Source organism: Pristiophorus japonicus, chromosome 12 (assembly GCF_044704955.1).
Source record: "Pristiophorus japonicus isolate sPriJap1 chromosome 12, sPriJap1.hap1, whole genome shotgun sequence".
NCBI lineage: Eukaryota > Metazoa > Chordata > Chondrichthyes > Pristiophoridae > Pristiophorus > Pristiophorus japonicus.
The window spans coordinates 149,913,880-149,941,708 of NC_091988.1; the positions used below are offsets into that span (position 1 = coordinate 149,913,880).

Genomic DNA, 27,829 nt, shown 5'->3' on the forward strand with positions numbered 1-27,829 from the left:
TGGTGGCAGAACATGGGAGTGCATGCTTTACAGATACACAACATCACTCCGCCCCCCAAAGTCAAAGTGAAAACTATTTACAAGGTGAGGCGGTCGGGAGCCTTTCTTTCTCTGGTGGACCGCCTCGGTACAAATGTCTGTTCTGGTGTGTTGGCTGTGCCCTTGCTGGGCTGGCGTGTTGTTGGCGCTGCAGGGCTGCTGGGTGAGCCTGGCCTTGCTGGGCTGTTGGACGTGATGGGTTCAATTTCCTGGTCTGGGGTGGTGTCATTGATCCTTTGGGCTCGAAAAAGCTGGTGTCTGCTGTGGGTTGTTCAGGGCACTCTGTGAACCGCAGCCTCGTTTGGTCCAGGTGCTTTCTGCAAATTTGTCCATTGTCTAATTTGACTACAAACACCCTACTCCCTTCTTTAGCTATCACTGTGCCCGCGATCCACTTGGGACCAGAGTTTAGCACATACACAGGGGCATTCAGATCAATTTCCCGTGACACAGTGGCGCGACCATCGTTTACATTTTGTTGCTGCCGCCTGCTCTCTACCTGATCATGCAGATTGGGGTGAACCAACAAGAGTCTGGTTTTAAGCGTCCTTTTCATGAGTAGCTCAGCCAGGGGCACCCCTGTGAGTGAGTGGGGTCTCGTGCGGTAGCTGAGCAGTACTCGGGACAGGCGAGTTTGGAGTGAGCCTTCTGTGACTTGTTTAAGGCTCTGTTTGATTATTTGTACTGCCCCCTCTGCCTGCCCATTGGAGGCTGGTTTAAACGGGGCTGAGGTGACATGTTTGATCCCATTGCGGGTCATGAATTCTTTAAATTCAGCACTGGAGAAACATGACCCGTTGTCCCTGACCAGTATGTCAGGCAGGCCGTGGGTGGCAAACATGGCCCTCAGGCTTTCAATGGTGGCGTGGCGTTGCTTCCCGACATTATTTCACATTCAATCCATTTTGAAAAAGCATCCACCATCACCAGGAACATTTTACTGAGAAACGGACCCGCATAGGTCGACTTGGATCCTCAACCATGGTCTGGCGGGCCAGGACCACAAACTTAGTGGTGCCTCTCTGGGCGCGTTGCTCAACTGAGCGCACACGCTGCATTGCCGTACACAGGACTCTAAGTCAGAGCCGATACCGGGCCACCACACGTGGGATCTGGCTATTGCTTTCATCATTACTATACCCGGGTGTGTGCTGTGGAGATCCGAGATGAACATCTCCCTGCCCTTTTTGGGTAGCACTACGCGGTTACCCCACAACAGGCAGTCTGCCTGAATGGATAGCTCGTCCTTTTGCCACTGGAACGGCTTGATTAGCTCTTGCATTTCAATGGGGATGCTGGCCCAGCTCCCATGCAGTACACGTTTTTTTTACTAGGGACAGCAGAGGATCTTGGCTGGTCCAAGTTCTAATCTGGTCGGCTGTGACAGGTGATTTATCATTTTCAAATGCTTCCATGACCATCAACAAGTCTGCGGGCTGCACCACCATCAACAAGTTTGGAGGCTGCGCTATTTCCACCCCCGTGGTGGGCAATGATAGCCAACTGAGAGCATCTGCACAGTTCTCGGTGCCTGGCCTGTGGCTGATGGTATAGTTATATGCTGATAGCGCGAGTGCCCACCTTTGTATGCGGGCTGAGGCATTAGTATTTATCCCCTTGTTTTCAGCGAACGGGGATATGAGGGGCTTGTGATCGGTTTCCAACTCAAATTTGAGGCCAAACAGGTACTGATGCATTTTCTTTACCCCGAACACACACGCTGATGCCTCTTTCTCAATCATGCTGTAGGCCCCCTCGGCCTTAGACAAGCTCCTGGAGGCATGGGCGAAAGGTTGCAACTTCACCGCAATGTTAGCTTGTTGTAATACACACCCGACTCCGTACAACGACGCGTCACATGCTAGCACAAGTCTTTTACACGGGTTATACAATACAAGCAGCTTGTTGGAGCATAAAATGTTTCTGGCTTTCTCAAAAGCAATTACTTGTTTTTTTCCCCATACCCAGTTCTCACCTTTACGCAATAACACATGTAGGGACTCTAAGAGGGTGCTTAACCCCAGTAGGAAGTTACCAAAATAGTTGAGGAGTCCCAGGAACGACCGCAGCTCCGTGACGTTCTGTGGCCTGGGCGCGTTCCTGATAGCCCCTGTCTTGGCGTCTGTGGGCCGAATGCCATCCACCGCGATCTTTCTCCCCAAAAACTCTGTTGTTATGAAGACGCATTTCGACCTCTTCAGCCGCAGACCTACGTGATCCAGTCGCTGGAGGCCCTCCTCCAGGTTTTGTAGGTGCTCGACGGTGTCCCGACCCGTGACCAATGTGTCGACCTGAAAAACCACCGTGCGTGGTACCGACTTGAGTAGATTCTCCGTGTTTCTCTGGAAGATCGCTGCAGCCGACCGAATTCCAAACGGGCATCTGTTGTAGATGAGCAATCCCTTGTGCGTGTTGATGCAGGTGAGGCCCTTCGAAGACTCCTCCAGTTCCTGCGTCATGTAGACCGAAGTCAGGTCGAGCTTGGTGAACATCTTGCCTCCTGCCAGCGTTGCAAATAGGTCATCTGCCTTAGGTAGCGGGTATTGGTCCTGTAGCGAGAAACGATTAATAGTTACTTTATAATTGCCGCAAATCACTTTTGAGTACTGGAACAATTGGGCTGGCCCACTTGCTGAATTCCACTGGGGAGATGATGCCCTCGAGTTGCAGCCTGTCCAGCTTGATTTCCAGTCTCTCCCTCATCATGTGAGGTACCGCTCGCGCCTTGTGGTGAATGGGTCATGCCTCTGGGACCAAGTGCACCTGCACCTTTGCCCCGGAAACGTTTACAATGCCTGGCTGAGAAAGGGAAGGAAATTTGTTAAGAACCTGGGTACATGAGGCCTCATCGACATGTGATAGCACTCGGATGTCATCCCAGTTCCAGCAGATTTTGCCCAGCCATCTCCTTCCAAGCAGTGTGGGGCCATCGCCCGGGACAATCCAGAGTGGCAGTTCGTGCACCGTGCCTTCGTAGGTGACCTTGACCATGGCACTGCCCAGGACAGTGATGAGCTCTTTGGTGTACGTTTTCATTTTCATGTGGATGGGGCTCAGGGCTGGTCTGAGTGCCTTGTTGCACCACAGTCTCTCAAACATCTTTTTACTCATGATGGATTGGCCAGTGTCCAGTTCCATGGCTACAGGTAAGCCATTCAATTTTACATTTAGCATTACCGATGGACATTTTGTCAAAAATGTGTGCACCCCGTGTACTTCAGTATCTGCCTTCTCTCTCTGAGGCTCGAAATTGCTTTGATCCACCATTGACCGATTTTCCTCTGCCACGTGGTGATGAGCAGGCTTTGCAGAGCTTGCAGCTCGTCTGAAAGCTTGTTGGAGGTGTCCCATTGTTCCACAGCTCTTGCAAACATACTCTTTGAAGCAGCATGAATAGGCTGAATGGAAGCCTCCACAACGCCAACAAGGTGTGAATTGCCTTGCATTCATCCTTTGTTGCGGACTCTGAGTCATCTGGGTCACCTGAGGCCTGCTGGCAGTTACAGACTCGTGGGTTCTGCCCTGTACATTTCTGCTCGCAAACACAGTTCCAGTTAATTTATGAACATTGCTAGCACTTGTGTGCTGAGAGATTTGTTTGGTGTTATCACTGGTGGACATAAACGCCTGAGCTATCGCAATGGCCTTATTGAGGGTCGGTGTCTCTACAATCAAAAGTTTTCGTAGGATGGTCTCGTGGCCAATGCCCAGTACAAAAAAGTCTCTGAGCATCTGCTCCAGGTAGCCATCAAACTCACATTGTCCTGCAAGTCGCCTTAGGTTGGCGACGTAGCTCACCATTTCCTGACCTTCAGATCGCTGGCACATGTAGAACCGATACCTCGCCATCAGCACGCTCTACCTCAGACTTATCTGTGGGTTTCATCGGAGCCAGAAGATTCTTCATGAGGCTGTAGATTAGTGCCCCATAGACCGTGAGGTAGACCGCTCTCCTTTTTGCAGTGTTTCCTTCTCCGTCCAGCTCGTTGGCTACAAAGTACTGGTCTAGCTGTTCGACATAGGCTTCCCAGTCCTCACCCTCTGAGAACTTCTCCAGGATGACCACAGTTTGCTGCACCTTTGCGTTGGATTCGTGTACTCGTCGCCAGTTATTGTGTTCCTAACACAGATGAGACTGCACACAGGGAGGTTAAAGTAACAGTGACCTCAATCTTTATTAAGACACTCCAGAGTGAGGAACAGGCCTTCGGGGCCGGCTTATATACAGTGCTCCCAAGGGATGCTGGGATCCCTTGGGACTACAGGGGATGCTCTCTCTGGTGGCGGAACATGGGAGTGCATGCTTTACAGATACACTGCACCTTCGGTCACTGGAAACAGTTTGTTTCTGTCTACCCTGTCCCATCCCATCAGAATTTTAACACCTCTATCAAATCACCCAGTATTTTTTCTGCGAATGAAACAATACCAATTTTTCAAATCTTTGCTTACATTTAATTTTCTCATACCAGGCAGCATCTAGCAACTCTGTGCTGTACCCTGTCTGTTGCCTCAACATGTGTCCTTTAGTATGGAACCCAAACTGCACACAGTATTCCAACTGCGGTCTTACTCACGTTTATATAAATTTATTATTACATCTGAACTCTTGTATTCTATACCTCTTTACAACAGTAACTACACTCCAAAAGTACTTCATTCGCTGTAAAGTGCTTTGAAACACCCGGTGGTCGTGAAAGGCGCGATATAACTACAAGTCTTTCTTTCCATAAAATTCGGTGTTCCACTAGTTTTCTTTAAATGGCGTTATCACTTGAGATGTTGCTTTTAATATCTTGTGAACCTCAACCAGCAAATGCCTCCACTCTTCCACATCACCCAACTTTCCTCTATTCAAAGTACAATTCTTACTTTTTTAAACAAAATATACTACATGGTACCTCACATTTACTGACACTGAATTACACACATACACACTCACATAACTCTCTTCTCGCTTATACAATTATGAATAAAATAGTTAATTTTGAATTGAGGGGTTTTGAGAGTGGATCAGTCCTGGGCCTGATACTGGAACCACTGCTTCTGGGGAAGGTGGAGGCCAGATAGGAAGGCCACACAGGGGCCTGGTGGGACGAAGTTTAAAAAATACATTTACTAATTAGAATAAATAGGTATTTTGTGCTGCTGCTCATGGTGTTGCTGCAGCAGAGACGATTATTCGTTGTTAAAATTAATATTAGCGTGCTTGCTGGCCACTTGGAGGACTGCAAGACTGTAGTGATAGACACAGACTTATACACTGCTGTTACACTGCATTCTGTACACTGTAGTGATTGACACAGACCTGTACACGTTACACTGCACTCTATGCCATCCAAGGAGGCGGAGCATGTGCACAACTTCTCCTGAAACACGCATATTTTGCAATGTTTGAAACATATTAGATTTGTGAACAGCCTGATTCCTGAACGATTTAAAATACCAAAAGAGCCTGAAACAGCAAAGATCGGCTGGCGAAACTGGCTCTAAACTTGAAGAGTTAGGACATCACCGACCGACCTGCGCAATGGTTCTTCCACTGAAAGGAATAAGTTGTCAATGTTGGTGGGACCACATACTTGACTGCGGAATTTAGGTGGTCAGGAATGAATACACAGGTACTAATGTTTAGCTTGATATCTGATGTTTTTCTGGATTACATTAGAAAGGGCTAGAAAGAAGTTTCACCGAGTTTTATCTCCTGAAAGTTTACTTGCATTATTTGCTTTTCTTGTTGAGTAGGATTCATAACAGTGCAAGATGTACATAGTTTATTTTCTTACTCACAGTAATATTTTCCATTTTCCATCGTTCCTTGTAATGTGTGGGTCTGTGCTATTTTCATTTTATTACTACTGTTATTTCTCGCCCGTATTTGCATCGCAAAATTTAAATTGTGCGTGATTTGAAATGAATAAATTTTCATTCTGATTTTGTATTTAAACAGTATATTCACCATGGGTAATGCAGTATCACATGAACATTTGAGTGACTCTGTGGCGGAATCCTCAGCATTGGAACAGACCACGGTAATGCTAGTATCAATTTATCATCTTTCTTCAATTCATATTTTTACGTGTGTTTATTTTAATTTCGCAGTGTTATATTCAAGGAGCGACATGTTAAAGCATGTCTGTAATAAATGTTTTAAATCAATATTGTGACCTTCATGTGGCATCATAAGGAATAAAAACTGAGTGGCATGTGCTCCAGGAATGCTGCTGAAATAGCATAAGATGAAATTGAAAGGGATCTAGAGCCATTGGTAGACTCAGGGCTTAACATATCCAGTCATTGCAGAACAGCACAACAAAGCTAATGGGATGCTGAACTATATAGTTAAAACAGTAGAGTCAGGAAAATCATGCCAAATCTGTACAGTGTTTCAGTTACACTATGCCTTACGCATTGGGCAGAACTTACAGCGAGAATGTAAAACTGACGATAGTGGATAGGCTGTTTGTTACCAGCCGTTTTACAACCCGCGCCGAAGTTGAACTTCTGCCTATTGTGTCCAGTTTTGGTCAGCAAGACACAAGGAGACCTTTTCCCCCTGGGGGTAGCTCAGAGAAGAATTATGGTGTCAGAGGATTGAGGAAATCTTGGACTTTTCAACCTTGAAAGGAGGTGATGGGGGTGTCTCATAAGGGTGAATAATATAGTAATGACAGAAAAGATATTTATAACACGACTTTGAATTGTCTTTAACAATAGGACAAGGGCACAGGTTCAAACTAGTGAAAGGCAAATTTGGACTGACATCAGGATGTTCTCCTTCATGCAAAGATTGACCATACATAGGGCTCAATTTTGGCCAGGAGTTGCTCCGTCTTTTTTGGAGCAACTTGATTTTTCTGGAGTATCTTAAAAATCCCCATTTTGCACATTCAATTTGCGCCAGTGTAAGTGAGTTAGTTAGGATTTTTTTAGTTTAGATTTTTTTTCTCAAAAGGGGGCATTACCAGCCACCTACGCCAGTTTTGGCCAATTAGGCCACTTTGGCCAGCTAATAGTTATTCCAAATCTACTTAGGCCCGCGTATGTGGCCACTTCAGAATACCATTGCGGAGAGTTAAGAAATCAGCGTAGATAGGTACATCGGAGACTAATCGGCCTGGGATAGGGGCGGGAAGGGAAGCGGAGAGGACCTTGCACCAAGACTTACAAAGCACTAAACAAATCACAAAAAGTAATAAGCATTCAAGAAGAAATAAAAAATAGAACAAAGTCCTACCTTCATCTGAAAACTTGGCCCGGGAAGGCAGCGGGTTGGCTGGTGCAGGAGGCCACTCTGCCTGGATAGGGGCAGGAGCCATTGAACTGCCGACATCGGAGCACAACAGGCTGCAGGAAGCAAACTCACCGGACAGGCTGCAGCAAGCAAACGGAGAGGCTTCGGGGGCGGGGGGGGAGGAGAGGGAGAGAGGAGAGAGAGGTCACAAGACTCAAAGGGGTGGAGGAGGAGGAAGAGAGAGAGGTCACATGACTCAAGGGGGGAGGGGGAGAGGACAAAAGACCTTTTGGGTGTGGTCCACATATATACCTTGGGGGGAGGGAGAGAGAGAGACACAGAACTGTGAACCTGTGCTGTGCTGCCTGCTTTCCTGTCATTTTGACCTTCTTTGAAAGTTTAACTTTAATTATGGGAGCAATAATATCAATGCCACACCTTTTGCGAGTGTTCTGCATCATGGTGCTATGTAGGAGACAATTGATTAGAGCTCATCACATCAGGAACATCAGAACCCGTAGGCGGCTGGGCAGGAGGCTTTACCCACATCGGCAATTTTGAGTCAGGTGTTCGTACCTGGACCTGAGTAATGCTGATTGTGTCCGCAGAGAAGTTGTCTGTGAGATCTGTGAGTTGCTGAGACCAGACTTACAGCCGAGAAGCATCAGGAGGACTGATTTGTCAGTTGAAGTGAAGGTTACAGCTGAACTTTCCTTCTATGCCTTGGGATTGTTTCAAGCTACAACTGGCGATGTGTGCGCCATCTCTCAACATGTAACACATGTCTGCATTTGGCAGGTCACGACTGCACTGTATGCGCAGAGGAATAACTTCATCAAGTTCCCAATGACCGCCCAAGGAATGGACTTCTGGGTGGGATAGTGGAGATAAACTTTGAAATCATTTAAGCAAGTGTTGAACGCTGGATCCTGTGAGGGGTGATTGTAGCTCGTTGCCTGACGGATCAGCTAGGATTGGCTGAATGGCTCGCTTCATTTATCTTGATTTATATTGAGCGAATAATATTCACAACTGCAAATAGCAGTCAGCTGATTTATGACAGGCAGACATTCATCTTTATCAGCTTTTCCCTCTGACAGTATTTAATCACAGTATAACACTTAGAAACAACGGCACTTAAATAATAGTTTACTTTGGGAAACTGAAAATATATTTTCACTTGTTTTTAATCTCTGCTTATGTTGTTAATTCATCTGAAATAGAACCTGATTTTTGAAGTTCCTATGCATATTTAAAATTTGATCTGTCTGATTTAGTTTGAATTCTTTTATTCTTTATTGTTAAATTCACAAGACATACAGAGACTACATACAAAACAAAAATTCATCTAATAGTCAACATAAAATCAGCCTCTCTAACTCTCTTTCCTCCTTTAAGATGCTTGTTAAAACCTATCACTTTAAACAAGCTTTTGAACATCTGCCTTAATTTCTTCTGTCAAATTTATCTGTTTGTCTGTAACACTGTTGTGAAGTGCCTTGGGACGTTTTACTACGTTAAAGGCGCTATATAAATAAAAGTTATTATGATTATTATTATAATATTGGGAATAAAACTACATTGGCAGTTTGAATTAAATACTTACGTTTGATCTTTTATTTAAGCTAATTTTGGCCCCGAATTATATACAGTGCAATAATTAATAATTAAAATTGGTACAGAAAATAAACATAAGGCTGTTTTTTATATATCTATATATATATATGTGTAAAACATATTTTATAAGAAAGTACTGATATAAAAGGGGTCAGCGGGTCTAGTAAGGAGGAGGAACTGAGGGAAATCTTTATTAGTCGGGAAATTGTGTTGGGGAAATTGATGGGATTGAAGGCCGATAAATCCCCAGGGCCTGATGGACTGCATCCCAGAGTACTTAAGGAGGTGGCCTTGGAAATAGTGGATGCATTGACAGTCATTTTCCAACATTCCATTGACTCTGGATCAGTTCCTATCGAGTGGAGGGTAGCCAATGTAACCCCACTTTTTAAAAAAGGAGGGAGAGAGAAAACAGGGAATTATAGACCGGTCAGCCTGACCTCAGTAGTGGGTAAAATGATGGAATCAATTATTAAGGATGTCATAGCAGCGCATTTGGAAAATGGTGACATGATAGGTCCAAGTCAACATGGATTTGTGAAAGGGAAATCATGCTTGACAAATCTTCTGGAATTTTTTGAGGATGTTTCCAGTAGAGTGGACAAGGGAGAACCAGTTGATGTGGTATATTTGGACTTTCAGAAGGCTTTCGACAAGGTCCCACACAAGAGATTAATGTGCAAAGTTAAAGCACATGGGATTGGGGGTAGTGTGCTGACGTGGATTGAGAACTGGTTGTCAGACAGGAAGCAAAGAGTAGGAGTAAATGGGTACTTTTCAGAATGGCAGGCAGTGACTAGTGGGGTACCGCAAGGTTCTGTGCTGGGGCCCCAGCTGTTTACATTGTACATTAATGATTTAGACGAGGGGATTAAATGTAGTATCTCCAAATTTGCGGATGACACTAAATTGGGTGGCAGTGTGAGCTGCGAGGAGGATTCTATGAAGCTGCAGAGTGACTTGGATAGGTTAGGTGAGTGGGCAAATGCATGGCAGATGAAGTATAATGTGGATAAATGTGAGGTTATCCACTTTGGTGGTAAAAACAGAGAGACAGACTATTATCTGAATGGTGACAGATTAGGAAAAGGGGAGGTGCAACGAGACCTGGGTGTCATGGTACATCAGTCATTGAAGGTTGGCATGCAGGTACAGCAGGCAGTTAAGAAAGCAAATGGCATGTTGGCCTTCATAGCGAGGGGATTTGAGTACAGGGGCAGGGAGGTGTTGCTACAGTTGTACAGGGCCTTGGTGAGCCACACCTGGAGTATTGTGTACAGTTTTGGTCTCCTAACTTGAGGAAGGACATTCTTGCTATTGAGGGAGTGCAACGAAGATTCACCAGACTGATTCCCGGGATGGTGGGACTGACCTATCAAGAAAGACTGGATCAACTGGGCTTGTATTCACTGGAGTTCAGAAGAATGAGAGGGGACCTCATAGAAACGTTTAAAATTCTGACGGGTTTAGACAGGTTAGATGCAGGAAGAATGTTCCCAATGTTGGGGAAGTCCAGAACCAGGGGTCACAGTCTAAGGATAAGGGGTAAGCCATTTAGGACCGAGATGAGGAGAAACTTCTTCACCCAGAGAGTGGTGAACCTGTGGAATTCTCTACCACAGAAAGTAGTTGAGGCCAATTCACTAAATATATTCAAAAGGGAGTTCGATGAAGTCCTTACTACTTGGGGGATCAAGGGGTATGGCGAGAAAGCAGGAATGGGGTACTGAAGTTTCATGTTCAGCCATGAACTCATTGAATGGCGGTGCAGGTAGAAGGGCTGAATGGCCTACTCCTGCACCTATTTTCTATGTTTCTATGTAAGAAAAGGCTTTGAACTGCTGCTATAATGAATGAATGTGTATAAATGCTGTGTGTTGTGTTTGTCCACAATAAAGAAGTAAATGCTCTGAAAGGATAGAAAAGATGACAGGATTCGTTATATGCATCCAGCAGTTTGGAACTATTTACAATCACTAAGTGAATCTGATTACACAATTCACAAGTAATGGAGATTGCCTTCATTCATGCAACAAAAACCATGGCCCAAATTTTACGGACACAATTATTTGCAGTTGTGAAAATAGCCACATTGCCTCTGATTGGCTCTCCATTATCAAATGACCTGATTGCTGATTGGTCCCCTTGGAGGATAAGCCACACCCAGAAATTTCTCTGGAATGTGTAACTGGAACTGTCCAGCCCAAGTTCTGAGTGACTTGGCAAATTGTAATTCGATCCATTCTGACTTTCGAAACCAGAGAGGATAGACCTCCACCAACCCAGCAAAAGCCTCCCAATTTCCAGCCGAAATCCCTTACCTGAACCTAATTGCATGCCTCCGCCTTACCCCAGCCCAAGTGCATGCCTCCCCCAGCCCAAGTTCCTTACTCATCCCCCCCAGCCCAAGTTCATGACCTTACCCCCCCCCCCCCACCCCCACACCCGTCATAAATGGGGCATTGTGTGTGGGTCACGGATTGTTAACAGGTTATTGGGTATGAAGTGAATAATGACAGTTTCGTGACTTCCGGATTTCATCCACTCCAATGATATCCCTTGTAACACACGCACCGAGCTTTACAAGAAATTGGGTGTGGGTGTAAAGAGGTTGGAAGAACATGATACGTCTTCCCTGTGTTCCCTCTCTCCTCTCCAATCTCCGCTCCCACTTCCCCATCTCTCTCTCTCACCCCCACCCCCCATCTCTCTCTCTTTCTTCCTCTCCTCCCCACCCCTGTATCTCTCTCCTCGCTCGTTCAGAGACTCGGAGGATCAGCAGCGCAGCTCGCAGCTCGGTCGGAGGCTTGGAGGAACAACGTGGTCAATTGTGATGCCCACCTCCGGTTCGGGGTCCCATTTCCGGTTCTGGTTTCGGACGGGAGGCATCGGGGATGGGGTCCAGAGGATCCAGGCGCAGAAGGTCAGAAAAAACACAGTGCAAATAGTCGCAATGGAATTTTACTGGTGCTGAGAGGGCGCGACCGGAGACGGGTAAGTTGTCAAAATAGAAATGATTGACAGCAGGTTGGCCCCACCCCACCCCAGCATCATAAAGCATCCCTGTAATGCCCAAGCCATTCCTTTCATACTCATCACCATTGCATATGTCTCACCATTCACTGCAACTCACTAAGCCACTTCCAAAGGTGCACACAAATCAATGTTTGATAACACATTAACAGATACTTTACATGAACATTGGTGATAACACCAAAGTGCCTACACTTGTGTGTTGTTAGTTGGTATTATTGGACAAGGATGAGGGTGAGTGTGAGGGGTGGCTAGTGAGATGGGGAAGTGATAATGTAGGTAGAGAGAGAGGGATGGGTGGAGGTGCAAGGTAAGTTGGTGTGAGGAAGGATGTGCAAGAGTAGGGTAGGTAAGGCAGAGTGATGGGGATGTGATGAGTGGCACAGCAGGATGAGAATGAGTGTGGCTTTGCAGTAATGTTTTGTGATCTACTGAGATCATTGAAAGGTTTACGCCACTGCAGCCTGGTCCTGCTGACATCCCTGCTGGAGCCATCCTGTGCAATGTGCTGAGTTGGTCTCCTGGGGAGGTCTCTTCTACCCACTGTGTGCTGTGACTCCCTGCATAATATGCAGGGAGTCATGGGAGAGCCTGGGTGCACCGTGCACTTTTTTGCTGTGCTCGTCAGTGATTGCAGCAGTTCAATGCTGTAGAACACTGACAGCACAATTGCCAAAATCAATGTGCACATGGTCCCTTTAAGGAAAACGGAATGAACATGTCATTTAATGATGTTGTCAGACCCACTTCCTTTTAATTGGCAGGGAAATGTGCTGGGCAGGCTTAACAAGCCCAATCAAGATAAAAATCACTTGTAGTGACTACACTTTTACCCACCTTATGTATGTAAATGCCGGCAGGCTGATGGGGCCTGGGCTCTCAGGCCATTTCCCTCTAATCTGCCCCAGTTATCGCCATTTCCCATGACTGCCTGCTGGAAGGTAGCAGTAAGCCTGGGCAGCAGAGGTAATGACCCCAAGTGAGGGAGGGGGCCGAGTAAACCTCGGCTCAATTTTGGTCGAGGCTTACAGAAACTGTGGCCGAGATTCTTCATAGGAGCACCTCTGCCCCTTTAACTGCTGTTCTGCTGTTTTGTGTGCTGCAGTGACAGTTTTGCTCATCAGTAATGGCTCCTCCCTTATCGTTCAAAAAACAGTCCATCTCCATCTTAAGTATAGTCAATGACACAGCTCTTCGGGGCAGAGACTTCCACCGATTTACGACCCTATAACCAGGGTGTAGTTTGAAAGGCAGGCCCGCAGTGTCTTGTTTGTGAAGTATGTTTCTGATCAGTTGGCAAAGCAGCCACCCAGCTTGATACGTATGACTGTAGGTAAATTGAATGTGCTCTTTTTTTTATAGTTGTGGATTGCTTGTTATTGGGGAGCAGTAGAACAGGAACCATAGAAGGCAAACAAAGGGTTTGGAAAAGATATGGGAGCAAATAGCATTTTTCCACCATTCTGGATAGTTTGTGAATATTTATCATGTATTGGCATAACATTTGTTAATGCTGTTTAGATGCTGTAATTCTTCAGCTATTATGTCACAAAGATTGTATTACTCTCATGAGTTAATCCATTGTCATGTGTTTAATTATCTACATATATTTTGTGTAAAATAGAATTATTTTGAGTGAGTTCAGGATTATAAGCAAGGATATAAGATGCAGAGTATGCACACATAGGAGCCCTGCCTTCTGGGCTCAAAGACCTCGAAATTGCCCTTCACCCTGATAGGGGGCGGTAACCTTCGGGGGTCGGGACTTCCTGCGCCCGGCCCATGCGGCCCCACCCCCGATGCTGAATTGGGCCGTGTGCCCCTCAAAGGAAGCGGAGTGAGCAGCAGCGGGGTATTGAGTTCAGCGACTCGCGGAGCAAGCCAACACTATGATGCTCCGCACAGCGCCGACGCACTGCAATGCCCCTCCCCTTCAATTAAAGGGGAGGGCTGCTGCGCACTCTGCGGGCCCTTGGTGGCTGCCATTAGGTCTATGCACTATGGCAGCCCAGTCCACGCGAGGGCCGCCATTTTAGGGCCAACACAAGAGTCGGCCGACAAATAAAAATGGCGGCCGAAGCGCATAAAGACCTCCCCTTTAATTGACATCTGCCCGTGACAGCCTCACAGACTGCAGGGCAATTTACCCACAATTAACGGGGACGGCATGGGGCGGAGAGTGGTCTGCATGCATGGCGATGAAAATATCGTCAGTTGCACGCCAGCCCGGGATGCTAATTGTGGGGTGCGGCGCTGCTGGGTCAGTGTACCCCTAAACCTCCAGGGCAATTTCCCCGGAGCCTCCCACGGGCGAAAACGCCATTGCGCCCCCGGAGGCCTCCACGGATGAAGCCCGGGCCAGCCTCGCAGGTCGCAGATATCAACTTAAAGGGGAGGCTTTTCGTGCTTCGAGCTGCCATTTTTATTTGGTGACCCATAGCGAGGCGAACCTTAAAGGGGAGGCAGCCATCTTGTTTTTTTCCTGACTCTCTGGTCGGGCCGAACCCTGCTCCTTTCTGGGGATCTGGGCCGCCATCACGCAGCCCGGCACTCCACCTCACTGACGGGCTGCGGCCACAGCTCCCCTTCGGCGTCAGCGCTACGCTGAGAAGCCGCGTAGCGTTTCCAAACCCGCCCCAAAGAGAAGTTCAGCAGCTGACATTGCGCTACACTTCCTGTGAGGGCCGGTAACCACAATTTCGCAGCTGGGGCAGAACTTCTGCACTGGGCACAGGAAGGCCTGCCTCCCTCCTAGGTCACCGCCCCCAAAGAAGGCATAACTGAATTTTTCCCTCAAAGTGTGATTAGAACTGATTTTAAGGGGTCTGGGGGTGGGGGGAGGTCAGCCAGCTTCAACACGTGGTAGAAGAGTTTTACAGAATCCAGAACAGAATCACCAGTTCATGGGGCTCTCCTGGACTGCAGCCCTTTTATTGTCCTCTGGACTTAGTAGGCCAAAAAACTTTCCATTTACTGTGTTTTAGGTCTTATGCTATTCTTTTTTTTAAAAAAACAGACCCAAATATTCTTTAAACTTTATTTCATTCAGTGCACTGTCGAGAATTACAACAGCATTTAACAGAGAAACTGTACAGAAGCACATTGCAATTCAATGGTTTTTTTGCTCTAATATGATTAAAAAGTTTACGTGCGAATGCGCACACAAGACCAAACTTAATCATACGGTTCTGCAAGTTCTATTCCTGTTGCAATCAATGCCATAGTCGTGTCCAGAGTTGAATGGTTATATACTGTAATGACATCATAATTGCCCAGAAATCTTCTGTAGAGATACTTGTTTATTTTATGAGAAGGGGTGTGTGCATTTAATATTCAACATTGGTTCATTTCAAAATGCCAGAAACATTTCACTGTCTTCTTGCAATGGCTGTGGTTTGGAAGTGAAACAGGATTACACGTGCTGCAGTAAATTTTCTGGCTTTCCATTGAAAACAATGCTATGAATTGAAAGTTGTTTTGAGTGATAGTATTGTGAGTAAAATATAATCATAGACCACAATGTAACTGTTTACCTTTGGTCTTCCTTTTAGAGATTAACTATGTTCTTTTATAAATCCCATCAAAAAAAGAGGCGTTAAGCTTTTGTTTTCTCATATCGCAAGGACCTTAGTTTTGACCTTAGCACATTGGCATTAACATTGTGTACTTTATAATCTCAACAACATAGTGTTTGTGAGTGAAATCTACTGCACCACCACAATTTATATTAAACTCTTGGTAAAGAGATTTTCAGGATGGTTCAATTGACTTCTGGAGGGAAGATATGTGTCCTGAAGATTATAAATTCCCAATATACTTGCAATAGGCCTCAGGAAAATATATTTTTTTTCCAAAGAAATGTATGATCAGTGAATTGTGTATGTAAAATTTTCACTGGGGAACTGATAAATCCAGAATTTATTACATTGGTGACAAAAACATTAATAATTCAAATGTGACTTTTGTCTTTCATAAATTATCAGCTGTACCTCACTCAGTTCAGAAAGTGTGCATTCCACAGTTCTGCACAATATGCATTTGTTAGATATTGTTCTTAAACTACTTAATTGTTTATGTCTTAGCAATAAAATGTCACTTGCCTTGCATTCAATTTGCTGTACACAAAGTACAGCATAAAATTTACCTTTAGATAATTATACATATTTTTCTTTTTCAGGCTGAAACTGACACTGATATTGTTCAGAATGGACCAATTCTGGGAAAACCCTTGCAGAATTCAGATACTGGTATGTATGAACTATTCACTAGGGACATCTTGAGCAAAGACGAACAACATCCTTGGTACCGTTTTTCTCCATGGTCCACGTTATTGTCCTTTAGACAATGAAGCTGATTACTTAGTTTGTCAAATTTAGAAAAAATCTGTACTGCAACCTGCTAAAACTAAATTAATATTCAGCAAATTTTCATTTGAATTTGCAACTTTTAAAACAGATCTTTCTTGTCATGGTCTTCAGATGGTTTAAAACCCAGGAACCAATTTTAAGACACTTGTAACGTCACGCATACCCAAGTAAGAATATATTTTCAATCCTGAATATACAACCTGATGCGACATTGAAGAAGCCATTAATCTATTTTTACATACAGGTTAGTTGAGATAGGGGTCAAAAGCTCGATTTTAACTCTGGATTGGTTTTCGGCAGGTGCGTAGTGGTGTGAGTTAGAAACTCACTCGCTGCTCTAGAAATGAGACCTGGGGTATTATAGCTCCAGGGGTTCATCTACATCCTGCTGGCCACCCCATTCCTGCTGGGAAGCGACTGAAAATCATGTGGCCCGGATGCCACCCGCCAACAGCGGGTAGGTGCAGTTTCGGCTGCTGAGGGAGTCATGCAAGAATTTCGTAATAGGGAAGGGGCGGTGGTGAGTCGGTACCAGGGGAGGCCTAAGCTTTTCTGGTGGGGTCTGGAGGACCACACTTAAAAGTATAAAAAGTTAAAAACATTAGTTGTTTGGTCCCAGATCCTCTTCTCCGCTATCTTCACCTGGTGGGATAGCCACTGTTGCTTCCTGCTAAAGTCGGCAAGTTAAAATTGCAGTCAGATGATGATGACACCATTATAAGAAAAAAAAACACCACTGGCTTTGGGCAGGCGTCCTTGTTGCCTGCTCAGTTAAAAGAGGGAACAGTCAATTCCTGGCCGTTCTAGGGAAGTTAAGTAACCTGGGCGATTTTGTTCTGTTTCTGCTGGGTGGGTAAGGCTAAAACCACTCCACCCAGAAATCACATACTGAACTGATTTATTCATATCTGAGAAAAGCATCCTTGTCATTCCCAGCATTATGATTTCAGAATAACTAATTTCACTATTGTGTATAATATATTCCTATTTAGTCCTGCTCGTGATATCTGTTTTTTGTTGTATAAATTTTGAAGACCGCCCAAAGCAGAAAGTCACTGGGGAGACCAGTGGGAAACATGGCAGCAGATCAGTCACCTGTTTTACACCCTGCCTGATTTTCCTTTCTAATGACATTCCACCAGTGGGAACAGTTAAAGTGGACTTACACTACCTTCATCATCATCATCATAGGCAGTCCCTCGAAATCGAGGACGACTTGCTTCCACTCTAAAAATGAGTTCTTAGGTGATTGAACAGTCCAATACAGGAATTACAGTCTCTGTCACAGGTGGGACAAACAGTGGTTGAAGGAAAGGGTGGGTGGGGAGTCTGGTTTGCCGCACGCTCCTTCTGCTGCCTGCACGCTCTTCTGTATGCTCTCGGCGATGTTGCTCAAGGTGCTCAGCGCCCTCCCGGATGCACTTTTTCCACTTTTCACTACCTTAAACAGTAATTGTCACCATCCCATGATAGCTGATATTTGCAGAGCGCTTGGATAAAGAGGGTAATTGTAATTGTGTTTAAATTTATGGACGTACAAGCTTCTGTTCCCATTTCACTCATAACACAACCGGTTGCAGTCACATCAAGATGGATCCGTGTTGCCTTTAACATGACATTATTTTTTAAAGTGGTACAATTATGCCATTTTTAGTTAAACACTTAAATATCTTTGTTGTGAAGTGTTTTGCGAATCGTTTTTGTTGGTGGTTTCTGTCATCATTCGCAAGTAATACATGAACACATTTTATAGTGATATAATTAATAAACTTTTATATGTTTATATGTAAACAAATGAAACAAAGATTTACCAAACATTTTTTTCATGAAGACTTTAGTTAAAAGCACAGGTCTCCACTGCCCCACCCCAAAAAACAATAAATTTGAAGTTGTAAATAACCATTCTCCACAAATTGTTTGCTAGTGTATGTAACCAGAGAAGTAATGGCCATTAAACTTCCTGTGCCATGTGCCATCTACTTAGTTCACTATCGTAATTCAGACATAACATCAGGGCACAAACAATTGAAAGCAAGCAATAAAAGTTAATTTGTTACCATGAAATTGTTTTTCAAACCAGACCAGTAAACTTGTGCAAAAACTATGCTGCATTGGTGCAGATATACATACATATATATGTATATATATATATATATATAGGGAGAGAAATATTAAAATCCAAGACTGCGTTTTATTTATGAATGTGAAAGATCTTTCATTCTGAGAAAGGCAGTATGAATGGAGGAATTGAGTTTAATTCTGACTTGTAGTACTAGTTCCCCACCAATAAATGGCTCTCGTGCACTTTGTAAACAGTTCTGTACTTGTTTAACAAAGGAAACCAACTCATCATTCCTACACTGCCAACACCCCTTTTAGACCAGTGTTGAAGACAGGTAATTAAATAATCAGAATTACTTCCAGCTGAATCACCTCAATAAGCAAAATTAATTCTGGTTAATTGAAACACCAACTTTTCATGACCAATAAGCTGAAAGAGATAGCAGGTTTTCCTATAAGCCATTCTGTCTATTGTAGACCACAGATGAACAAAAAGACAGCATTTAAATATTAATCAGAGCCCAAGAATGCTATAATGCTATGAAGGTATTAATGACTTTGCTGGTAGCTCTGGGACAAATATGAATCTCCAGATAGCTTCAAGTTGTGTTTGCTTATGGATTAGTAATGCAAACAATGGAGAAGTACACCCAGCTTCTAAGAGAATGAGCTTTGTGATTTACCAGGATGTTGCTGTTTAACGACTATTCTGTGGATTAATTGTCATGCTGTCATGGGTTGACACCCAAAATTCCAAGTATATCAGATCATTCTATGTCCAATGGAAGGAAGTTAAACCCAGTTAGGTGTCATTGTATCTGCTGTTCACATGGAGCATTTTATTAATAATTAAAAACAAATCAATCATGATAAATAAAAAGGAAACACCGAAAGTTAACCTGAATTGAATATTTAAATTATTTGTTTAAAATTGACTACTTTTGATCCTATGTTTTGAGGTAGGCGAGTGGTGCAGAAAGAGAATCCTCCCTGATGTGACACGTGCTATCATTGTAAAAATACTGACCTTGAATACAAGATTAGCTTTGCATTTCATTTTAAACTGTGATAACCAATTTATTTTCACATATGCTATTTTAATAGTTGGGCATGTGTTGCTAAACCTCTTCAATGTCCAGTATAGTTCAATATGTACCATATATTTTTCTGTTAAAAGATTACAAAGAGAAAAAGAAACAAATGTAGATTCAAAATCATTCAGCGTAACAAAGTATATAAACAGGTTATATTGCAATTTAAACATTCTAATTTAAAATTCTCATCCTCATGTTAATATCCCTTCCTAGCCTTGCCTCACCCAATCTCTATATCCTCCTCAAACTCTACAACTCACTCCAGAACTCTCCGTTCCTCTGACTCTGGCATCTTGTGCACTCCCTCCTGCTTTGCTCTACTGTTGCCAGCTGTACCTATAGCCGTCTCAGTCCCATACTCTGGAATTTCTCCCTTAATCTCCTCTGCCCCTCCACCTCCCTCTTGTCCTTTAAAGACCCTTCTTAAAATCTAGCTCCAATCAAGCTTTTGCACACTTCTTCTAATAGCTCCTTCTTTGGCTTGGCATCCATCTGTGTCTGATTACAGCCCCGTGGAGCCCTTTAGGACATGTTTTATTTTAAAGACGGTAAAAGGGAGACAGCACTGTGAAATTGATGCTTTTTGTCCCCATTCTGTGCCCAAAAAATGAATGCAGAAAGGTTCAATTTCTAGGTCATGGTTTGAGTTCATGTCTGAATTTTCTGTATATCAGAATGGCTCTCATTCTGTTCAAGTAACTGACAGGGTGCTGTAGTCGCACATGCTGACAATTACTGTGATTTTCTGATTTAACAGGCACCAGTATTGTCATCCAATGGAATTGTACTCCATAGCTAGCGTTTAAACCTACCTAAACAATCCAGTGATTGTTCACTGGTGTAAAATAAAAAAATAAATTGCTGCTGATAGTGAAGCCTAAATATGTTTTTACTTATTTGACACAATCATAGCTGGTTGTCAAATGTGACAGAGCACGATTAACCCGTAGTGATTTCAGTACATCAAGTATACCATCGCAACGTGTTCTGTTTTACCCCACATTCTCACTTAAAAAGTGAAAGCCATTATTAAACCTCATTAACATTTTTAAAATATTTTTAACTGAGTGTATTAATGGATTGAGATGATGCTCTCCTGTGCTTTTTATTTTCAAACAAAATGCTTATCATTTCTCACAAAGGCAGTCAATTTTGAAATATTTTTGTGACTGATTTTCCTATATAAAAAAACAGACTCTGTCATCATTGAAAACAGTTGAGAAATTTGAAACTATGGTCACCTGCAGGTAGTGGAATGACCAAGTACTTCGGCACTTCCTTGTCACTGAGCAGTTGTGAGGGATGGTTGAGAAAGTTGTGTATAATACAGTACTGCATATACATCTCTTTACTTCTATTTCTTTTTATTCTCTAGTATTTTCTTTCTGTTTCATCATTCTGTCTCTTTCCATTCTTCATTTGTTCCATCTGAAGAAATCTGGAGATTTGATTATCTGATGAGGAAACTGCATTTAAAGTCTAGAAACGTCAAAGGTATGTAGTCCAGAGTACTAAATCTCTTGTGTTTCCACATCCTAACTACACTAGCCACGTCTATCCCTTATTGTCTTAAACCCAATTTAACTATCCAGTTTATGGTTTAGATCATTATTTTACCTGACTTGCATTCCAATTGTTTTTTTTAAATGCTCTTTGTGCCTCTGGGCATCTTTTCTATCCATTGTGACTCACCCCTGTGAAACTTCTGTTCTGAGCTTGGGTTCTGTTCCCCAAATATATTTTTATTTCTGTTGTCAAACTGACATGCTTCTAACTTACTTTACCAGAAAAGTTATCCAGTGTCACACTAACTATACCTCAGGAGTTGCATGATCCAATGTTATGCTGTCATCTGACTCTGGGTTGGGCGAATAGAAAGAAAATAACAGATTGGAGCTTGGAGCTTGGATTACTAATAAGCAATCAGCGAGAGAAATAAAAGCTATGGAGTAACATGCAGTGAATATTGGAAGGAAGTACATAATCCACAATGACCAGCTTAACAATGAAACATGTACATCACCACAATTCAAAAGTACCATAAAACCATATCCTTCTCCACCTTAACACTCTGATTCAACTGCGATTCAACAAAAATATCTAGTTATAAAATTTATCTACAATTTCAGCAAGAACTCACACATGCCTAGCAATCCCAGAATTTTGAATTTCATTAACATAGTGTAAAAGCAGCCGTTACACAACACATTCATTTTTAACGTACTACTCAAACATTTGACCTATGTTTACTTTCTAGCTATTATAGAACAGAACAACCTCAAATTCAAATATTAGCTGTGATTCATCTTAAAATATCTATCTTACAGAGTGTGCCTTTTTAAAAAAGAATAGAAAACATGTTAATTTTTATACGTAGCGAAATTAATTATTTGGTGGCAATCTTAGAAAATTATATTTTAGAATTAAACGCTGTAAATGCTGCCTGGATATAATTGGAGACTTGACACGATCAGTCTCCCCACTAACTTGAAACACTGTTGACTTTTTCCAAAGAAATCTAGGGTGGAACAAGACTCAAGGGTCAACAAATAAATTAATACACAATTGGAAAAATCATCAAATTGTTTGTTTTCCCTGTGGGTGTGGAGCTCTGGTTTATTGTGATTATCAGACTTGGAGTGAGGCTATATTAAGCCATGTAAATGCTTGATGATTGAACAGTTGGATGACATGAAAAAAGCCATCTGTGGGCTTTCTTGTATTTTAAAGAAAAAGAGGCCAATAAAATTATACTTAAAAAGAGCTAATTAACAAGTAGATAATATTTCTTTTAATAATGAGAATGTTTTCTTGTCAGAACCCTGAGATTGCAGTATCGTTAAAGCATTGCATTACTTTACTAATTCACAAAATCTCATCACAATATACGAGTTTCCATGTTTTCCTGGTGTGTTTTTTTTTACTGGTGAACACACAGGGAGGTCATGAGTGAAATGCAGCAAAGGTTCAAAGGTTAACCGTCTTTGGTTATATCTCAACCCATCTCCTAGCCAAATGATAAAACTACTCATTACTCAGCTTGATATGGCAATGTGACTGAAAGGGTGGAAAGGATGGGAGATAGAAATAGCACACTCGTACAGTAAAGGATGAGATTGTATGACTGCTGCTGAGTACTAGTGACACTGCTGCTGAGAACTGGTGCCATGCAACAAGTTGCAATAATTACATCTCAAGTGTACCTGCTGTGTTATACTTAACCACCACTCCTTTTTTTTCCGACAAAACTTGCAGTTCTATTCAGCATGTGAAGGTACCTTATGCGTTAAAAAAAATTCATTCCTGGAACGTGGGCGTCGCTGGCAAAGCCAACATTTATTTCTTATCCCAAATTGCCCTTGAGAAGATGGTGGTGAGCCGCCTTCTTGAACTGCTGCAGTCTGTGTGGTGAAGGTACTTCTACAGTGCTGTTGGGAAGGGAGGTCCAGGATTTTGACCCAGCAACAATGATGGAATGGCGGTATATTTCCAAGTCAGGATGGTGTGTAACTTGGAGGGGTACTTGCCAGTGATGGTGTTCCCATGCACCTGTTGCCCTTGTCTTTCTAGGTGGTAGAGGTTGTGGGTTTGAAAGGTGCTGCCGAAGAAGCCAGAGTGAGTTGCTGCAGTGCATCTTATAGATCATACACACTGCAGCCATAGTACGCCGGTGATGGAGGGAGTGAATATTGAAGGTGGTGGATGGGGTGCCAATCAATCGGATTGCTTTGTCCTGGATAGTGTTGAGCTTCTTGAATGTTGTTGCAGCTGACTCATCCAGGCAAATAGAGAGTATTCCATCACACTCCTGATTTGTGTTTTGTAGATAGTGGAAAGGCTTTGGGGAGTCAAGAGGTGAGACACTCTGACCTGCTCTTGTAGTTACAGTATTTACGTGGCTGGTCCAGTTAAGTTTATAAGAACATAAGAAATAGGAACAGGAGTAGGCCATACGGCCCCTCGAGCCTGCTCCACCATTCAATAAGATCATGGCTGATCTGATTATTGGCTCAGCACCACTTCCCTGCCCGCTCCCCATTACCCCTTATCCCCTTATCATTTAAGAAACTGTCTATTTCTGTCTTAAATTTATCCAATGTCCCAACTTCCACAGCTCTCTGAGGCAGCGAATTCCACAGATTTAGAAACCACTGAGAGAAGAAATTTCTCTTCATCTCTGTTTTAAATGGGCGGCCCCTTATTCTAAGATCGTGCCCTCTAGTTCTAGTCTCCCCCATCAGTGGAAACATCCTCTCTGCTTCCACCTTGTCATGCCCCCTCATAACCTTACACATTTCGATAAGCTCACCTCTCATTCTTCTGAATTCCAATGAGTAGAGGCCCAAACTACTCAACCTTCCCTCATCCTCGGAATCAACCTAGTGAACTTTCTCTGAACTTCCTCCAAAGCATGTATATCCTTTCGTAAATATGGAAACCAAAACTGCACACAATATTCCAGGTGTGGCCTCACCAATACCCTATATAGCTGTAGCAAGACTTCCCTGCTTTTATACTCCATCCCCTTTGCAATAAAGGCCAAGATTCCATTGGCCTTCCTGATCACTTGCTGTAACTGCATACTATCCTTTATATTTCATGCACAAGTACCCCCAGGTCCCGCTGTACTACAGCACTTTGCAATCTTTCTCCATTTAAATAATAACTTGCTCTTTGATTTTTTTCTGCCAAAGTGCATGATTTCACACTTTCCAACATTATACTCCATCTGCCAATTTTTTTCCCACTCACTTAGCCTGTCCATGTCCTTTTGCAGATTTTTCATGTCCTCCTCACACATTGCTTTTCCTCCCATCTTTGTATCGTCAGCAAACTTAGCTACATTACACTCAGTCTCTTCTTCCAAGTCGTTAATATAGATTGTAAATAATTGGGGTCCCAGCATTGATCCCTGCGGCACCCCACTAATTACTGGTTGCCAACCAGAGAATGAACCATTTATCCCGATTCTCTGTTCTCTGTTAGTTAGCCAATCCTCTATGCACGCTAATATATTACCCACAACCCCGTGAACTTTTATCTTGTGTAGTAACCTTTTACGTGGCACCTTGTCTGGAAGTCCAAATACACCACATCCACTGGTTCCCCTTTATCCACCCTGTTTGTTACATCCTCAAAGAACTCCAGCAAATTTGTCAAACATTACTTCCCCTTCATAAATCCATGCTGACTCTGCCTGACCGAATTTTGCTTTTCCAAATGTCCTGCTACTGCTTCTTTAATAATGGACTCCAACATTTTCCTAACCACAGATGTGAGGCTAACTGGTCTATAGTTTCCTGCTTTTTGTCTGCCTCCTTTTTTAAATAGTGGCGTTATATTTGCAGTTTTCCAATCTGCTGGGACCTCCCCAGAATCCAGGGAATTTTGGTAAATTACTAACAATGCATCCACAATCCCTGCCGCTACTTCTCTTAAGACCCTAGGATGCAAGCCATCAGGTCCAGGGGATTTATCTTCCTTTAGTCCCTTTATCTTACTGAGTACCACCTCCTTAGTGATTGTGATTGTGTTAAGTTCCTCCCCACCCCCCACCCCCCATAGCCCCTAGATTATCCATTGTCAGAATATTATTAGTGTCCTCTACCGTAAAGACTGATACAAAATATTTGGTGACCCCCAAGATGTTGATGGTGGGGTATTTGGCAATGATAATGCCGTTGAATGTCAATAGGCAGTGATTAGACTCTCTCTTGTTGGAGCTAGTCTAATCACTGGCACTTGTGTGGCGCGAATGTTACTTGCCACTTACCAGTCCCAGCCTGAATACCTTATCCTGTGTGACTTGTTTCATCCAAATATGAACACCTTCAGCATAGCTACAGGTGTGAGTTTGCTAGCTTGTAAGTGGGGGTGCTTGGACCTGCACCAATCATGGTTGAGCTAACTCATTCATTTTGTGTAACTCTGGATGTCCTACTGGAGCTGATTCCATGTGAATGTACAGTTAGACTCTGTTTTCTGAGAATGAGAAATATGAAATGCCTCACCTTATTTTAATGTTTGCCATTGGTTTATGCCAGTGCTGGAGTAAATCCGTCATTAGACTATTTCAATAACTCATCATTAAGGCAGAGTGGGAGCATAGCCGAGCCAATATTAAAGCCACTTTTATATTGGTCTTTTAATTTGGATTGTGGGAGCGAGGTGTTTGGGTGCCGACTCTCAGCATTCATGCTGTTGAGACCGGTTTTTGTAGACTAGCAACAGTCTCATAAACTTAGTTGTGTCTGGATCCACATGTCTGTCGCTGGTCTATGGAAACTGATTTAACAACATAATTGCTAAGAGCCTGCTCATGGACACCAGCCTTTCAAAAATCAAATAGCATTTTAAAAGGCCCTTAAAAGTGCTTTACGATGCAATACTGTCTTGATTATAAACAGCAAAAGTAAGATAATGCTAAACTGTGTTTGGTAAGATTCGTATTTTCAAATAAAACTGGTTTATGTACATTATTTAAAGATTTTATGACTCAGTAGTGATTTTCTGTAGTATTCTTCGCGGTGAGTCAAGGGTATAGTGGTTTGCAGATATATGTGTAACATTGTTGGGCAAAAGTACTAGCACCAGTGACGTCAAAAATCGGGAACTAAAAAATCGTCCGTAAGTAGTTTAGGATGGCGCAGAAACTTTGGCGAAACTTGCAGATTTTAGTCTGCTCAAAAAAAAACAGCATAGGCCAAAAAAGCGGCATAAAATGATGGCGAAAATTCAGCCCAAATCAGAAAGGATGGATACACTGATTGAAAGGCCTGCTAAGGTATGCATGTACTATTGATTTTGTCTTTTTCAGAATCTGGCAGAAATATATTTCTGTTTGTAATCAACAACAACAACTTGTATTTATATAGCGCTTTTAATGTAGTAAAATGTCCCAAGGTGCCCCACAGGAGTATTATAAGACAAAACACTTTACACCGAGCCACATAAGAAGAAATTAGGGCAGATAACCAAAAGCTTGGTCAAAGAGGTAGGTTTTAAGGAGTGTCTTAAAGGAGGAAAGAGAGACGGAGAGGTTTTGGTCGGGAATTCCAGAGCTTAGGGCCTAGGCAACAGAAGGCATGGCTGCCAATGGTTGAGTGATTATAATCAGGGTTGCTCAAGAGGGAAGAATTAGAGGAGCACAAATATGTCGGTGGTCGAGGGAGGTTGTGGGGCTGGAGGAGATTACAGAGATAAGGAGAGGCGAGGCCATGGAGGGATTTGAAAACAAGGATGAAAATTTTGAAATCGAGGCGTTGCTTAACCGGGAACCAATGTAGGTCAGCGAGCACAGGGGTAAAGGGTGAATGAGACTTGGTGTGAGTTAGGACACGGGCAGCCGAGTTTTGGATGACTTCAAGTTTACGTAGGGTAGAACATGGGAGGCCAGCCAGGAGTGCTTTGGAATAGTCAGATCTAGAGGTAACAGAGGCATGGATGAAGGCTTCAGCAGCGGATGAGCTGAGGCAAGGGCAGAGATGGGCGATGTTACGGAAGTGCAAATAGGCAGTCTTAGTTAGGCCACAGAAGCTCATTTCAATCAATTATGACACCAAGGTTGCAAACAGTGTGGTTCAGTCTCAGACAGATATTAGAATGAGGGATGGAGTCCGTGGCTAGGGAATGGAGTTTATGGCGAGGACCGAAAACAATGACTTCGGTCTTCCCAATATTTAATTGGAGAACATTTCTGCTCATATCAGTCAAGCAATCTCACAAATCGCAGATAATTTGGAAATCTAGACACTACATGGCACTGATTTGTAGAACTGGTTTCCATTATTCTCCAAGTACTTCCTTTTACTGCCTATGGACTAAAAAAATGAAAGATTAGTGATTATACTTTTACTTCTAACAAGTTTGCTAATTCATTCACTTATATGGAAGATTAATTAGTAAATTAAAACATTTCACTGTAAAACTGATTTTTGTTACATAATGGTTCACTATAATGAAATCAAATTTCTTCTGACCATACTAAAGCATGATAGTTCTGTAGGTGTATACATGAGATTGAATGAGGTATATTTCCTGATCTCATTTCAGAGGAAAAAGGGAATATTTTGTCAAATGCTCACTGACTGTGGAATAATTTTAAACCTTGTATATTTAATTTGGGATTGAGTGTGTCGCACTGGAGATCATGTGTGAGAATTTACATGCAGCACAAATGGCTTCTTTAACTTTCAGGGCTGCACACAGAAAAATACATCGTCAATCGAAAATGTCAATTTTCAAAACTGTGAGATGTCACTGAATATTGGACAAGGTGATGATATTTTTACTGATTACTTGGGAAATGGTGAGAAAGCAGAGTCCAATTAGAATTAACTGGATTTAAAATGAAAGCTCGCAGGCTTTGTCACTCATTCATTTCC

At 43.0% G+C, this 27,829-nt stretch overlaps 1 protein-coding gene across 3 annotated transcripts in view; it reads left to right on the forward strand.

Annotated features, from left to right (window-relative positions):
• bcas1 (brain enriched myelin associated protein 1) overlaps positions 1 to 27,829 on the forward strand; it is a 187,070-nt gene that overhangs the window by 28,676 nt on the left and 130,565 nt on the right. For 2 of the 3 annotated variants that reach the window (XM_070896043.1, XM_070896042.1), the window contains exons 2-3: positions 5,990 to 6,071; positions 16,101 to 16,170. In XM_070896043.1, the coding sequence (XP_070752144.1) occupies positions 6,000 to 6,071; positions 16,101 to 16,170 (142 nt within the window). In that variant the 5' untranslated portion in view covers positions 5,990 to 5,999. Of the gene's footprint in view, positions 1 to 5,989; positions 6,072 to 16,100; positions 16,171 to 20,884; positions 20,940 to 27,829 lie in introns of those variants that run through there. The other variant, XM_070896044.1, reaches the window with a different exon arrangement.